Source organism: Hemitrygon akajei, chromosome 19 (assembly GCF_048418815.1).
Source record: "Hemitrygon akajei chromosome 19, sHemAka1.3, whole genome shotgun sequence".
Classification (NCBI taxonomy): Eukaryota; Metazoa; Chordata; class Chondrichthyes; order Myliobatiformes; family Dasyatidae; genus Hemitrygon; species Hemitrygon akajei.
In genome coordinates, this window is record NC_133142.1 from 34063940 (window position 1) to 34081951 (window position 18012).

Consider the following 18012-nt stretch of genomic DNA (forward strand, 5'->3'; position numbering starts at 1 on the left):
ACCTCCAAAGGGTTCTTTTACATCAAGCACCTTGATCAAATTTGGTTCATAACACAACACCCATTCAAGCATCGCTGTTCTCCAAAGTGGGCTCAACCACAAGCTGCTCTAAAAAGCCATCTAGTAGGCATTCTACAGATCCCCTCTCTTGGGATCCAACACCAACCTGATTTTCCTAATCTACCTGCATATTGAAATGTCCCATAACTTTCGTAGCATTCCCCTTTTTCAACGCCTTTTCTATCACCTGTTGTAATCTGTACACCACACCCTTGCTACTGTTTGGAGACCTGTACATAACTCCCAGCAGAGTTTTTTTACCCTTGCAGTTTCATAACTCCACCCATAATGATTCTACATCTTCTGATACGACATCACCTAGATTTAAGGATTTGATTTAATTTTTTAACCAATACAGACACCCTACTTTCTCTGCCCACTTGCCTGTCCTTCCAATACCACGTGTGTCCTTCAATGTTAAACTCCTAACAATCATCTTTCAACCACAATTCAGTGATGCCCAACACATCACACCTGCTAATCTCTAACTGTGCTACATGGTCATCTACCTTAGTCTGTGCATTGTTCAAGTACATGACCTTCAGTCCTGTATTCATCTCCCTTCTTGATTTTGCCTCCATGGTACACTTCAACTCATCCCACAGACTGCAATTTTGCCCCATAATCTGCCTGTCCTTCCTCACAGTCCCACTACAAACCACATCTACTGGTATACCAACTGCCCCGTCCTCAGCCCTTTCATTCTGGTTCCATTCCCCCTGCCAAATCAGTTCAAATCCTTCCTGATAGCCCTAGCAAACTTGCCCTCAAGCATATTAGTCCCCCCCCCCCCCCCCCCGAGTTCAGGTGTAACCCACCCTTTTTGAACGGGTCATATCTTCCCCAGGAAAGATCCCAATGATCCAGAAATCTGAAACCCTGTCCCGAGCACCAATTCCCCTGCCATACATTAATCTGCCAAATTACCATCTTCTTACCCTCACTGGAGCGTGGCACAGGCAGCAATCCAGCGATTACTACCCTAAAGATCCTGCTTTTCAACCTTCTACCTTACTCACTATATTCTCTCTTCAGCACCTCTTTCCACCTACGTCATTGGTACCGACATGTACTATGACTTCCAGCTGCTCACTCTCTGTCTTTAGAATGCAGGGGACTAAATATTCCTAGCCCCGGCACCGGGGAGGCAATATACCATCCGGGTGTCTCTTTCACATCCACAGAATCTGCTGACTGTTCCTCGAACTACAGGCTCCCCCATCACTGGCTGCACTCATCTTCTCCCCTACCCCTTCTAGGGCAGAATCAGAGCTGGAGACCCAGCCGCTGTGGCTCTCTGGAAACATCCTCAGGCATATCGGAGAGAATGGTGCGGAAAAAGACAAATGTGGGCGATTCTCCGGTTATGTCTGCAACAGGCTGGTCAGGTTCCAGATGTCGTCATCATATTCTGTGTCATATGAAGTACAGGCGATCATGGTCTTTGACCATGATCATGATTGATCTTGGCTGATTTTTCTACAGAAGTGGTTTGCCAATGCCTTCATTGCCTTACAAGACAGGCGTCCCAGCAATGATCAATACTCTTCAGAGACTGTCAGCCTGGCGTCAGTGGTCGCACAACCAGGACTTGTGATGTGCACCAGCTGCTCATATGACCGTTCAGTACCTGCTTCCATAGCTTCATGTGAACCTGATTTGGGAGACGGGAATAAGCAGGTGCTGCACCTCGCCCAAGGGTGACCTGCCGGCTAGCAGAGGGAAGGAGTGCCTCACACCTCCTCTGGTACAGGCACATTTCCACCCCTCGACTAGGGTTCCATATATAGGGGGCAACAAGAATCTGTAGGAGGATCTCAACAGGTTGAGCTGCATCTGTGAAGTAAAGGAACTGTCAGTGTTTCGAGCCCAAATAACATGGAGACAGAGAGGCTATCAGGCTTTCATGCTTACCCCAGAAGTGCAGCCCTGCCATGTGATTGCCTATTAATGCATCATTGTTTTGCACAGGAATGGAAAAAGCTGCAGAGTCAGACAGGTCCATTAGGGAAACTAGCCTCCCTACCACTGAGGACTTCCTGAAAAGGTGACGCCTCAAGAATGCGGCTTCCATCATTAATGGTGGGCAGCACGGTAGCGTTGTGGCTAGCATAACGCTTTACAGTACAGGCGACCCGGGTTCAATTTCGGCTGCTGTCTGTAAGGATTATTGTAATGAGTGATGCAGAGATGGCAGAGGAACTGAATGTGTCTCTTGGCATCAGCCTTCACAGTGGAAGACATCTGCAGTATACCGGACATTCAGGAGTGTCAGGGAAGTGAAGTTTGTGCAGTGAAAATTACGACTAAGAAGGTGCTCAGGAAGCTTAATGGTCTGAGGGTGAATAAATCTCCTGGACCTGATGGAATGCACACTCGGGTTCTGAAGGAAGTAGCTGGAGAGATTGTGGAGGCATTAACGATGATCTCTCAAAAATCGATAGATTCTGGCATTGTACCGGATGACTGGAAAATTGCAAATGTTACTCCACTATTTAAGAAGGGTGGGAGGCAGCAGAAAGGAAACTATAGACCTGTTTGCCTGACATCAGTGGTTGGGAAGTTGTTGGAATTGATTGTTAGGGATGAGATTATGGAATACCTGGAGGCACATGACAAGACAGGCCAAAACCAGCATGGTTTCCTGAAAGGAAAATCCTGCCTGACCAACCTACTGTAATTCTTTGAGGAAATTACAAGCAGGGGAGACAAAGGAGATGCAGTAGACATGGTGTACTTGGATTTTCAGAAGGCCTTTGACAAAGTACCGCACATGAGGCTGCTTAGCAAGGTAAGAGCCCATGGAATTGCAGGGAAGTTACTAGTGTGGGTGGAGCATTGGCTGGTCGGCAGAAAGCAGAGAGTAGGAATAAACGGATCCTATTCTGGCTGGCTGTTACCAGTGGAGTTCCACAGGGATCGGTGTTGGGACTACTGCTTTTTAGCGATGTATGTCAATGATTTGGACTATGGTATTAATGGATTTGTGGCTAAATTTGCTGATGGTACAAAGATAGGTGGAGGAGCGGGTAGTGTTGAGGAAACAGAGAACCTGCAGAGAGACTTACATAGTTTAGGGGAATGGGCAAAGAAGTGGCAAATGAAATACAATGTTTTTAAAGTGTATGGTCATGCACTTTGGTGGAAGAAATAAATGGGCAGACTGTTATTTAGATGGGAAGAGAATTCAAAATGCAGAGATACAAAGGAACTTGGGAATCCTTGTGCAAGATACCCTAAAGGTTAACCTCCAGGTTGAGTCGGTTGTGAAAAAGGTGAACGTAATATTGACATTCATTTCTAGAGGTCTAGAATATAAGAGCAGGGATATGATGTTGAGGCTCTATAAGGCACTCACGAGACCACACTTGGGAGTATGGGAGTAATGTCAGGATATACTGACATTGGGAAAGGGTTCAGAGAAGATTCATGAGAATGATTTCAGGAATAAAGGGGTTACCGTATGAGGAATGTCTGACAGCTCTTAGGCTATATTCCCTGGAGTTCAGGAGAATGAGGGGGGGATCTCATAGAAACATTCCAAATGTTAAAAGTCCTGAACAGATTTGATATGGCAAAGTTATTTCCCATGGTAGAGGAGTCTGGGACAAGAGGGCACGACTTCAGGATTGAAGGATCACCTTTTAGGACTAAGATATGGAGAAATTACTTAAGTCAGAGGGTGGTAAATCTGTGGAATCTGTTACCACGAGCGGCTGTGGAGGCCAAGTCATTGGGTGTATTTAAGGCAGAGATAGATAGGTTCTTGATTAGCCAAGGCATCAAAGGGTATGGAGTTAAGGCAGGGGAGTGGGGATGACTGGAAGAACTGAATCAGCCCATGATTGAATGGCAGAGTAGACTCGATGGGCCGAATGGCCCACTTCTACTCCTATACCTTAGGGTCTTATGGAGTTCGTACATTTTCCTGTGACCATGTGGGTTTCGTCTGGGTGCTCCGGTTTCCTCCCACAGTCCAAAGACATGCCGGTTGATAGTCTACTTGGCCATTGTAAATCGTCCCGCGATAAGGCTAGCATTAAATTGGGGAGGATTGCTCGATGGTGTGGCTTGAAGGGAGGGACGGGCCTATTCCACACTGAATCTCAATAAATAAATACTGTAAGTTAAGGACCCTCACCATCCAGGGTATGCCCTCTTCTCATTATTACCAACAGGGAGGAGACACAGGAGCCTGAAGATGCACCCTCAATATTTTAAGAACAGCTTTCTCTCTCCATTGTCAGTCTTGGCCCAAAATATCGACTGCTGATTCCCCTCCATAGATGCTGCCTGACTTCTGTGTCATGTTGCTGAAGAACTACACCTAATTTCTTTTTTTATTTCAAAAACGTTAGTCACAGACATGGAGACATCTACTGTATATATCTGTGTCTATATTCCTAATGTTCTATCTATATATATATTTGCTGTGAAAATTTCACAGATTGTTTACATTCATAGTGGCATCTCATTCATGCATCCTCCAACATGAGCGACTGTAAGCTGGAACGTATCAGTCAGCAACAGTTCCTTACGGACTTCTCACTGCACTAGAAGACCAACACGTTCTGAGCACGCCAAAGTGCGACTTCCATCGAATTGAGTAGACATGACGTTGGTCTCAGTATGCATCCCTGGGAACAGCCAATGGATCAGAAGGTGACTTTAACACAGCTACAAATCTTGACAAGAACTCCAGCATCCTTTTCCACACCTTTGTAAATGCGCAGTCCTTGACTAGCATTCAAAACTTCACACATCTCTCCCGTAGACTTCAGCAATGGGAAGTAATCCAGAAAAGTGAAAGCAATCATAGTTATGGGAAGCAGTCATTAGAATCAACCAGCAATTAACTAGTAAATAATAAATTGGAATACCTGTAGCGATGGTACGGAGTGGCCAGCTCCTGTTGTTGATTGCATGCTCAGATATGATTAGGACTGTATTAGCTGGAACTTGGCTCAAAGTGGCAACAAGACATTGAATCAACACTGCCTGCTGAAAGACTCCCGACCTCTTCTCCACACTTTCTGTGGATACCAGCTGAACTTACACTAATCCTTTCACTCAGATGATGCCCAGCGTAACTCGAACCATGTGTGTCTGCTTATTGAATGCCGTTTTGTAACAAATTAGACAATCTGATTCTAACCAAGGCACCATAATTACATCATACTTTATATTCTAGGAAATATGCAACATTGGGTTTATTAGAACACTGATTCCATGATGAACTGTGCCAACATCAGTAAGGGTTAAAACTCCAGTAGCACTCTGCAGAAGCTTATTCTATACAAGTGACAAGGCTTTCATGAACAGTCTGATAAGATTTAAAAAATTAGCTTTTATAAATTGGTTACGCATGACATCATTTCTTGACATTTTGATAAGATAGGCAATGCTTATGAAAACAATATCCTTTTTGCGGTAGGGCAATACAGTAGGATTACTTGTTTCAAGCCACCAACACTGACTTCTACAAATCCTGTATAATGATAGATGTGCTTTTATATTGTAACTTGTAAAACTTTGTTTAATGACAATGTGACTCCTGTGAGCACTGATAAGGATTTACTGTTGTTGATTTTCTAAATGAATTATTTTCAGCTGTGAACTATGCAAAATAATCAATATGTAACAACAATATTTGGCTATTCCTGTGTCACACAGCAAAGCTACCTTTAGGTTGAGTATGTTTTACTTACGTGTCGTCAATAAAAGTTATGCCAAAGTATTCCTTTTCTTTGAGGTTAAAATGAGATGCCACCAGATCTAGCAGTTCCCTGGATAGAAGCTTTGGCTAAAAAAAAGAACACAATAAATTTAATAGAACTTGGAAACAGCCAATAAAATTAATAGAACTTGGGAACAGCAAGGAAATTAAGTCACTTTTTCCATTGCATTAAGCTCTATAATTGTTGCCTTCATGTCTCACTAAAACATGAAGCTTATTCCCTCTCCTTCACAGCACGTCAATGTGAGCTTTCCTCATTTTTTCTATGCTACAAACATAATTATTTGATACTTCACTCTTATTTTTGGGCCTTAATTTAGTGATAGTCTTGGTCAATTATGCAAAAGGTCTCAAAGTAGGGTGAAATGATAAAAATCTTGGAATCCTTTTTGAAGAGACTTCAAGGATCGTCCAGGACAAACTGATTTGAGTTTCCCCATTTCTTTCTTTCTTCTTCCTTCCCTTCTTCCCCCCTCTCCCTTCTCTCATTGGCATAGGAACCATTGCAAATTGGAAGGAGTTAGAAAAGTGAACCTGTCCTGTGGCCAAGTAGCATAATCATTTTTCTCTTCTAGGCAATAGAAGGTGAAAGTTGTACATTGTTCTAGGCAGTTGTCATTAGCATAGCTGGTGCAAATAAAAATTAATGGTAGTGTGGCTGTCAGTTCTAAAAAGGGGACTGTCATCACTTTGTTTTGTTAGTATGAGAAGAGTCTAATCAACCTCTTTTGTGGCATCCTCAGTCTAACTAAAGAGCTTGATAACAGCTTGTCGCTCTGTCAGATATAAGCGGTAAGACCTGAAAGAATTCAGGTCCTTGACACTCAAGCACAGCTGTAAAATATATATATAACAGGCAGATCATTATAGGTTGATAAGTGACTGACGCCGGTGGGAAAGCTGGATCAGACTCCAAGCCAGCTCAAATCAGATATAGTGTGGAAACTTTGTCCAATGCTTAGGCTGAGCAAATAAAGATGCCAGCCAACAAGAAAAGCTGTTAATGCAAAGAGGGTGAATCTCTTCTGTCCATCTTGGTCTGTTGGCTTGTTAGGAGCTGTGTTTCTTCTTTAAGTATTTCAAATTGTTCAACATACAGTACATTTCACATTTCCCCCCATCAGATATCCTAACAATGTTAGTGAAAGATTTAAGTTGTGTCTCCAGGTCTGTACATATCAGTGCCAGAAGGGGCAGGAAGCATTCTGAGCGAAAACCAAAAATTATAGAGGAACAAAAGCAGAACCCAATTCTAAGCAGCAAAGGGACAAGGAGGTACTCGAATAAGCAAACCTATAGTAGCTATAATTCATAGTGAAGAACTGCAAGTTCATCTCATTCCGATCTGGAAAAGTTATTAGTGCTGTTGGCCAATGAAGGTTCACAGTGTTAAAGGCCTGTTGCACTATTTTGAAATGTGATTGAAAAATCAGAGTAGTTGAAGTTGATTGCAACATCTAAAAGTTTAAAGACAAAACCTTTGGAGACAAGGGACAGCAGATGCTGGAATCTGGAGCAACAATCTACCAGAGGAACTCAGTGGGACAACAAGTGCCAATGGGGGGAAAATGACCTTCATAAATTAATATACAGGAGTACAGAAGTTGGGATATTATGTTGAAATTGTATAGGACATGAATGAGTATTGTGTTCAGATTTGGTCACCTACTTACAAGAAAGATTAGAAGAGTGCAGAGAAAATTTTCAAGGAGGTTGCCAGGACTTGAGGACCTGAGTTACAGGGAAAGGCTGAGTAGGTTAGGAAATTATTCCCTAGAACACAGAAGATTAAGGGGAGATTTGACAGAGGTGGATAGATTGGTTAAATGCAAGCAGGCTTTTTCCACTGAGGTTGGGTGAGACTACAACTGGAAGTCCTTGGTTAAGGATGAAAGGTGAAACATTTAAGGGGAACATGGAGGGGGGGAATGTCTTCACTCAGAGGGTGGTGAGAGTGAGGAACAAGCTGACAGATTAAGTGGAGGATATGGGTCCAATTGCAACATTTAAGAGAAATTTGGATAGGTACACTGGTGGGAGGGGTATGGAGGGATCTGGTCTGGGTGCAGGACGACAAAACCAGGCTGATTAATGTTTTGCTATGGACAAGATGGGCCAAAGGGCCTGTTTCTGTGTTGTAGTGTTCCAAAAGGAATTATTCCTGATTGAGGCTTTCAACCCGCAACGTTGATAATTCCTTTTGACCCACAGATGCTGCGTGACCTTCTAAGTACCCCCAGCAGATTGTTTGTTGCTCAAAAAATGTCTCTGGATTCTATCCATCAGACATTGGACTGGATGGTACTGTTTATTCTGCAGAAATTAGCACAGGCAGTTAAATATAAAGATCCTACCATTGTTTAGTATACATTGCTTCTTAAAAACAGCAAATATCTCCCCTCAGTTGTCCCATTCAATTCTATTCCACAGATAATGTTGTAATATTGAAAACAAAGACACACACCAAACACCACAACAATTTGTGCATTTCCATTTAGACCCAAGTCTCCTTTTATTTGACAATATTGTTTTAATTAATGCAAGGCAGTGTCTCTGGCACAGAAGCTTAACATCTATATTGCTGTATCCTATTCCCACAACTTTCAACTTTTGTTGGAGACATTTTAAATTAGATCTGTTTAAAAATTTCTTTGGAAAGAAAAACATAATTAACATTTTTGTTCTGACAAAGAGTTTTCAAGTTGAAATGTTAAATTTGCTTCTCTTTCCACAGATGCTGAATGACTTCCTGAGTGTTTACAGCTTTTTTTAAATTTCAGATTTTCAGCATCTGTAGTATTTTGATGTTGATTTCTTTTCTGTCTCCTTTCTTGCTCACTTCCACTTCTTGATTTGAGATCCGCTTAACTAATGTGACTAAAACCACTTGATCAGACTGTACCAATCAAAGATTCAAATACATTTATTATCAAAAAATGTATAAATTATACAACCTTGAGACTTGTCTGCTTACAGGCAGCCACAAAACAAGAAACCTGAAAGGACCTAATTAAAAAAAAAGACCAACACCCAATGCGCAGAAGAGAGAAATACACAAATCATGCAAACAATAGGAGCGAGCAAAAGCATTCCGAACCAAGTTGAGTCTTTTCATCAGAATCCCCGGAGCAGACTGACCTAGGCCCAAGCCTCTGTCCCAGTTCATCACGTTAACGGGCCAGATCGCTGCAAAGCTCACAGACACAAAGCACAGCAGCCGGGGCCATCTCATAGCCTCAGCATCATAGAAAGAGGAGTAAACATCAAGAGAGAGCGAGTAAAATCGACTAGACTGTTCTCTCTGGTCCCGACACCCTGCCTTTCCAGTCTACCTGCGCCAGTGTTTGAATTGTTGAAACAGTGCATCTTGCCTCACATTAAGACCCAGGCTCCACCACAGTGAAATGCTCTGGGCCTAGACCACATGGCCCAGCTACTCACTCTGGGTCTCATAACCCAGCCCAAAACTGTTCTTGACCTCTACAAATTGGCTTGGCTCTTAGAGCGATCCAATTTCACACCTTGGTTAGGTGGATGATCATTGCTATTTGATCTGTTTTGCTGGACTTAAAATATTTCCATCTCTTACCAAAAGCAATATGCTATGCAAAATTTAATGGGAATTAAACAGACAAGACCCTAAACATCTTGAGCGCCAACAAATTGATGTTTCTATTCTGCTATTCACTCATGCTTTGCTGTTTGCATGATTTGTTCTTTTTTTTAAGCACTTTGGGTGTTTGCTGTTTTCACTGAACAGATTCCATGGTGTTTCTTTGTTTCACGGCTGTCCGTGGAAAGACACATCTCAGGGTTCTATTCTGCACGCATACTTTGATAATAAATGCACTTTGACTTTGACAATGACTGAATAAATATTATTAGTCTGAAAGATCCTTTTGATACAAAATTGAAATAATAAAACTGCAATTTTATGATGTTAAAATAGAACCAATTATTCTACTTGCTTTCCTTTTTATTCAATGAAGTTTTAATTCTGTTCCTCAATTGTAATAAGTTGTTTTCCATTTGCAGCATCAACTTTGAAAATGCTCCAAAAATTAAACTGAGGTTTTCCTTTGAATGATTGCAGAAACCCACACAGATCCAATTGACGCAATGCAGGAATGAATCCTCTCTGGTCTTTTTCTGTGGCTTGGTGGTATAGCATGCAAGATATTTATCTATTGGCTCCAAGGATCAGCTGTATAATGAAGCAAAAATTCTCCAGGAAATAAACTAATATCACTATTAAATCATCCTTTGTCCTCTGAAGACGGATTTGCTTCCATCCACTGCTACCTTGACTTGGCAAATCTGAAATGCTGTCTCTTGCAAAGCTTTTCTATAACTGGCCAATATTACGGGGAGATTAAAGTAACAGAAATTACTACATCTATAGACAGAGCATAAGAGTTAGCAGCTCAGGTCAAAGACCATTCATTAGATTTCTAGCATCTGCAGTTCTCTGATTTTCATTATGGGTCAGAAATTAGGTTGGGTAGGTATGACTCGATGACAACTCAAGTGTTGCAAAATTCCATTTCAGGAAATAACCTTGATTTGTTCTGTTAATAACTTGATTAAAATGCACTAATAACAGCATTTAAAATACTGTTGTCATGCAATGGACTTGTAACTCAGAAATATCAGCATTTAATGTTACTGTAGGGCATGTTGGCAATGTATGTAGGGCTGTCATAGCACTGATTCATCTCGATGGAAGCCTCCATTACCTGGTATAATATTCATAAATAATCCTTGGCTGAAATCAAACACAAAGGACCCAAGGAGTGCACATTTAAGTCCATTACTTGACATATAAATCTTCGATCCTTAATTCGTTGTGCGCATCTACTGCATAAATTTTGATTTTTTAAAAAATATGGATTTCTTTGTGGCTCTAAAACAATCTTGCTGTGTCATTGTACAGTTCCATCTGTATCCTTTATGACTGTGCTCTATGCTCTAACCTTAAATATGGCTGAATCTTGGATAACCATTATGAAAGAAGTACAAATGTAATAGTATGTTTTGAATTTCATTTAGAGTGGATTGGCCTAGTATTAGCCAGTAACTCCATCAATCTGGGGGAGGTGTGGAACCCGAGTCACTGACCTCAGGCTGGTCTAAATAAATATTGTTGATGAGGTTGAGAGCTTCAAGCTCCAAGGCATGAACGTTACCAATAGCCTGTCTTGTTCCAATCATGTTGATTTCATGGTCAAGAAAGCTCTCCAATGACCATCTCCTCAGGAGGCTAAAGAAATTTAGAATGTCCCTTACTCATTTTTAATTGATACATTATCTATAATGTAATATCCATTCTATATGGATGCTGAGTAGGCCTGGCATGGCAACTGCTCAGTATGTGAAGGCAGAACAGGTACAGAGCAGACGGTATACCAAGCCTAATACATCAGAGAAACCATGCTTCCCACTATACACCCTGTCTATACTTGTCGTCACCACAGAAAAGCAACTAGCATAACGAAGGGCCTCACACACCTTGGACATACTCCCTTCTCCCATCAGGCAGAAGATATGAAAAGCCTGAAGCCGCAGGCCACCACACTCAAGGACAGCTTTGATCCCACTGTTATCAGGCTCTTGAATTAATCTCTTGTCCAATAAGAAGGACTTTTCCCCGAACAATCTATCTCGTTATGACCTTGCACTTTATTGTTTAACACTTCATTCTGCAATGTAATTGTTTTACCTTCTTCTCTCTCAATGCACTGTATAATGATTTGATCTATGAACAGTATGCAAGACAAGCTTTCCACTGTATCATGGAATAAGTGACAATAATACTAATAAACTAAACCCAGTTTTTTAAAATGGCAGTCCTCGGAAAAAATCGTCCCCGTTTTGCATTTGCTTCATGTTGACAGCAAGCCACGATCCCAACAAAAGGGTTGAAATGGCAGCAAGCTGTGTGACGAGTACATAAATACTCTTCCCTAATTTTCTCACTTCCAACAAGCTGCCTGTGGGAGCAGAGCTAATGGGAAACTTAACCAGCAGTGACAACACTCCAGAGTCAAACACCAGCAACTGGGCTGCAGAATGCAGATGACACTTGGGTTGGTGTGCGTTTGGATGCAGACAGCCAAGCCACTGTTGACTTGTTCAATGAAGCAACCGATAGTTTGGGCCTTACTTTCAACGGAGAGTTATAGAACACTATACAGCTCAGAAACAGGTCCCGTGGCTCATCCAGTCCATAGCAAATTATTATTCTGCCTAGTCCCATCAACCTGCACCCAGACTATAACCCTTGGTACCCTTCCCATCCATGAACCTATCCAAATTTTTCTTCAATGTTGAAATCAAACCTGCATCCACCACTTCTGCACACTTACCACTCTCAGAGTGAAGGTGTTCTCCCTCATGTTCCCCTTACATTTTTAACCTTTCATCCTTAACCCATGACCTCTAGTTCTCGTCTCACCCAACATCAGTGGGAATAGCCCACTTACGTTTACCCTAACTATAATACCCCCTTAATTTTGTATACCTCTATCAAATCTCCCTCATTTTCCTACACTCTAGGGTAGTGGTCACCAACCTTTTTAAGCTCAAGATCCCCTATCTCGGCCTTAGTGAAAGGCAAGATCGACCCCAGATCGATTAGTTACACGCATGCACACTGGGCGGAAAAGACCGGAAGTATAACCCCGCAACCCGGAAGTAGAAATAATGTATAAACACCAGGGGTACCCAACCTTTTTTGCACAGCGGACCAGCCGACGGGGGCGTGGGGGGTGGGGGAGGTGTTAAACACAACCAGAATACAGCAATACTCGAAGGGGGTTCCTTATGTCTAGTCTATTCCGCAATTTAGATTTCGTGGCTCTCGGCACTTAGCTGCTGTCCCACTTGCTCACGTTTTTTCCGCTCAAAAAACTCAACAGGTTTGTCTCTAAATGCAGGGTGCTTGGACTCAAGGTGCTGAAGCAGTTTTGAGGGCTTCATTGCCTCATTAAATACGAGGGTATCACGGCGTTTACACAACTGATGACCTCATGTGCGTTCAAGTTCAACAGTGGGCGTGACAGGGAATGAGGAAAGGTGCAGCTGACTCATGTCGTTTCCTTCGGCCCGGTGGTTGGGGACCACTGAAGTACACTGTGTAGTGCAGGGGAGCTACACGCATGCACACTGGGCAGAAAGAACGGAACTAAAACCCCGCAACCCAGAAACAATCTCTCAACAGTATTTGTGTATTTTTTTTTTTTCGGGATCTACTGGGAAAGTCTCAAAGATCGACCAGTCGATTGCGATCGATGGGTTGGCGACCACTACTCTAGGAAATGAAGCCCTAATCCTTTCAACCTTTCCCTGTAACTCAAGCTCTCACATTCTGGCAACATCTTTGTAAATTTTTTCTGCACTCTTTCAATCTTATTAAGATCTTTCCTACCAAAACTCCAAATTAGGCTTCGACAACAACTTGTACAACTTCAAAATAACTTTCCAACTCCTGTACTCAATACTTTTGATTTATGAAATCAATGTACCAAAAGCTCTCTTTACAACCCTATGTACATGTGACACCATTTTCAAGGAATTATTGATCTGAATTCCAGATCTGTTCTACCACACTCCTCAGTGCCCTACTGGTCAACATGCAAGTCTAACCCTGGTTTGTTCCTTCAAAGTGCAACAGCTCACTCGTGTCTGCTTTAAATTCCTTCTGCCATTTTTCAGCACATTTTTCTAGCTGGTCCAGATCCAGCAGCAAACTTTAATGGTCTTCCTCACCATCCACTATGCCTCCAATCTTAGTGTTATCTGCAAATTTGCTCATCTAGTTTACCACCTTAACATCCAGGTCACTAATATAGATGACAAACAACAACAGACCCAGCACGTTTGCTTGGGGCACGCCACTTGTCACAGGTGTCCAGTCAGAGAGGCGACCATCTACCACTAGTCTCTGGCTTCTCCCGTGAAGCTACTGTCTAATACACATTTATCCTGAATGCTGAGCGACTGAACCTTCCTGATCAACCTCCCATGTAGGACCTTGTCAAAGGCATGGCTAAAGCCGTGTAGACAACATCCACTGCATTGCCTTCATCAATTTTCCTGGTAACTTCCTCAAAAACACTATTAAGATTGGTTAGACACAACCTACCATGCACAAAGCCATGTTGACTATCCCTAACCAAACCCCTTCTATCCAAATATTTATAAATCTGATCCCTCAGAATAACTTTCAATAACTTACCCACTACTGATAATCTTCAAGAGGACTAATTCTGTACCTTGCTATCCTTTATCAATTAATATATCTGTAGAAGCCCATGGGATTCTCCTTCACATGTCTGCTGGAGCAGCCTTATGCCTTCTTTTAGGCCTCCTGATTTCCTTTTTATGTGTTCTTTTGCATTTCTTATACTCAAGTACTTAATTTGTTCCTTCCTGCCTATACCTGTTATGTATCCCCTCCTCCTTCTTAACCAGGGTCTCAATATTTCTCAGAAATCAAGGTTCCCTAAACCTGTTGCCCTTGCATTTTATTCTAACAGGAAGATACATTCTCTGTACACTCAAAATTTCACCTTTGAAGGCCTCCCAATTACTAGCCAGAAAACAACCTGTCCCAATCCACACTTGCCAGATCCTTTCTGATACCATCAAAATTGGCCTTTCGCCATTTTATGTCAACTTGAAGACCAAACCTATCCTTCATAATTATCCTGAAACTAATGACATTATGATGATCACACAAACTTCTGTCACCTTCCCTGTCTCATTCCCTAATAGGAGATCTAATGTCTCACACTGTATAGTTGGGAACTCTATGTATTGATTAAGGAAACTTTCCTGAACACATTTGACAAACTCTATTCCATCCAGTCCTTTTACAGTGTTGGAGTCCCAGTCAATAACTGAAAAGTTAAAATCATTGACTATCACCACCTTATGCTTCTAGCAACACTCTGCGATCTCTCTACAAATGTGCTCCTCTAAATCCCACTGTCTATTCGGTGGTGTTTAATATAACCCCCTTAACCTGGCCGTCCCTTTCTTATTCCTCAGTTCCACCCACTTAGCCTCAGTATACGAGCTCTCCAGCCTGTCTGAGCACTGCCATGACATTTTTTCAGACTAGTAATACCACCTCTACCCCTGTTCACTCTCCCATTCTATCACATCTAAAACTCAGAACCCTGGAACACTGAGCTGCCAATTCTGCCCTTCCGGCACTAAGTATCACTAATGGCTGCAAAGTCGTGCTGCTGATCTATCCCCCAAGCTCATCCAGCTTTCCTACAGTACTCATTGCATTGAAATATACACCACTCAGAACATTAGTCCCACCATGGTCAACTGCTGACTTCTTATGTAGGCTGAGCAACATCTTTCTCCACAGCCACTCCCACTATCTCCTCTTGACCTCTGGTTCTAGTCCCCCCCCCCCCCCCACTCCGTGCAGCACTAACAAATCTTCTCGCAAGGAATATTAATCCCCCTCCAGTTCAGCTGAAAACCATCCCATCTGTACAGGTTCCACTTTCCCTGGAAGAGAGCCCAATGATCCAAAGATCTGAAGCTCTCCCTCCTGCACCATCTCCTTCACCATGTGCTAAATTGTATTATCTTCCTGTTTCTGGCCTCATGAGCACATGTCACGGATAGCAATCCTGAGATCACGACTCTTGAGGTCCCGTCGTTAAACTTAGCACCCAACCCCCTGAACTCACTTTTCAGGATTCCTTAACATGGTCTGTAAACCATCTACAGCTACATGCAATTCTCGCAATGTAGTCATCAGGGATACTGGAGATTGCCCTGCCTTTCCACATCCCGCAGGAAGAGCATTTCACTATCTGTCTGGCATTACCACTGCTCTAACTGAAAAATTAAACAAAATAAATCTATCTACAGCCTTCACCCCTTCTTGTCTAAGCCTCTTAAGTCAAAGCTTCCACTCCCCATTCTAACGTTTGCCCACTCAAACAATGGCCAGTCTCACTATAGCCACTCTACATAAACCATGCTTCTTTTTGTTGGCTTTTGCCAAGTGCCTAATTATGTAGAACATAACATCTCCACAAAAAACATAGCATGCAGAATGTGCGGACTGTCCCCACTTGCTTCTTTTGAAATCAGTCTCTCACTACGAGCAATCCAATGTCCCCTTAGGTACTGTGGCGCACAGAATGTTCCAACTGCCGCTGATTGTTCCTTTTGAAATCTCTATTGCACAATGCACAACCTAACATCTCCTCAGGAACTGAGGCAGACAGGCATCCACAAGACAAAGGTTCTCTACTAACCTATTCCTACAGCATCGTAAAGAGCCATGAAAATATGGACCACTTCCCCCACCTTATGAGCTATCTCTCAGTGAAATTCACCATTGCCATCAAAGCACTGGCACAGCTTTTAATCAAGTGCACGTTTGATTTGGAACAAAATTCATGTTGACTAGACAGTAGTGGTCCCTGCCCTCCTAAGGTTCTGCGACCTGGGCCATCTCTGTCAAGTAGCCAAAGGCTGCCTCCATAAAATTCTTGAAAACCTACTGGAAGCTTAAGTACATGAAGCTAAGGCAACATCCTCATCAGTAAGTTCCTAATTTAACAGAGTTTATCAGTTAAAGCATGTTGTTCTCAGACCTGACACCAGAATCCTGAAAATGACTCTATTCCAAGCTTTGCTACAGCAACGGGCACTCAGGAAGACCAACAAATGGGTTCAACTAACATGCCAAGGCGACCTTGAAAAAAGTCTTCCCACTGACTTCTGGGAACGCCTGATCTGTGATGACTGAGAGCTGAGATGGTGTATTCTGAACACTTGGGAACTGAATCCATGTGGAAAGAGCACACAGAATGAATGCAATACCTGTACACCAGTTCTTTCATTCACCTCTTTCTCCATAAGTAGAAGGTGTCTACAGTTCCTGCAAATGCCTCATTGGTCGCTTCTGTACCCACAAAGCCAGAGTAAAGCAAATCAAGCATGATTCAAAGGACTACCCAACAGACATAGAATTCCTTACCTGAACTAGTAGCTCCAGTTTTCTGTCATCTAGGAGATTAACTTGACAGTGTCTACCTTCCACCATCTATAAAAGGTAAAAAGACAGAGCAATGGACAGAGCATTATTAAAATTATTGTTCTGCATTCGGAAATTGATTTGATCCAATTTAATGCATGAAAAATTCTGTATATGAGAGCAAGGCACTTGTGTATGAACTACATACAGATAAGCAAATAGATTAAGAGATTACTTGTACTGCTGCATGACAAAAACTAGATAGATAGATAGATAGATACTTTATTCATCCCCATGGGGAAATTCCAACTTTTTTCCAATACAAAGATTGCAATAAATACTATGATTGTGCCTGTTTCTTGCGCAGTTTCCTTCCCCCCACTTAGTTGAAATCATTAGAATGAATTTGGGAGGTAAAGTTCAGTCAGCTGTTGAAACCACAAAGAACACAATACTACCGACTGGGAAAAAGTTTCCAGGTGGTATTTCTTTAACAATGCACCGAACACAAGTGCAGTGGAAACAAACCCCTAAATCTTGTAAACACATTAAAAAAAAACTAATAATTATCAATTAGATGGTTACTTTGCATACCCAAACAAACATAAGATATAGAAGCAGAATTCGGCCCATCAAGTCCGCTCCTATTTAAAAAGATGACATTTAAAATTCTCTCATTGCATCAGTACTATGCAACCTGTTACTGCTGCACACTGACAAATCCCAGAAATAATCTGAGCTAATCCAAAACACTGTGGTACTAGGAACAGAGTGACAGGTCTTACTGTCCCAGAGTTGTTTATTCAACATCACTTTTTAAATGTTGAGGAAGTTAGATCACTTAATAAGTAGATAAATTTCTTAAAGATTGGGGAACTAGCACAGATAAAGAGATGGTGCCGGGTCCAGATCAGCCATGATCATATTGACTGGCAGGTCAGACTTGAGAGGCTGAATAGCCTACTATTGTCTTGTGCTCGTATATTAAGTTATAAGAGCAGAGCTCCAACCACCTGATCAATTTTCCTTTGACCTTGGGCAGATCTGGGAACAGAATGTTGTTTAAATTACCATTTCATTAATTCTTGCCTGAAAGCACAATGCTCAGTCATCCCCACCTCCCACCTCCCACCAGAGGCTGTTTAATCTCCCTCTTCAGTTTTAGACAAATATATACAAAGTGCACTGCAACAATCCC

The 18012-nt window shown here is 42.1% G+C and overlaps 1 protein-coding gene across 5 annotated transcripts in view; it reads right to left on the reverse strand.

The window, feature by feature from the left end:
- Window positions 1-18012, reverse strand: part of LOC140741871 (FERM domain-containing protein 4B-like) — a 316280-nt gene that overhangs the window by 152578 nt on the left and 145690 nt on the right. For all 5 annotated transcript variants that reach the window (XM_073072370.1, XM_073072368.1, XM_073072369.1 and 2 more), the window contains exons 2-3: window positions 16818-16883; window positions 5769-5863 (exon numbers count right to left, since the gene is read on the reverse strand). In XM_073072370.1, the coding sequence (XP_072928471.1) occupies window positions 5769-5863; window positions 16818-16883 (161 nt within the window). The remainder of the gene's footprint in view (window positions 1-5768; window positions 5864-16817; window positions 16884-18012) is intronic.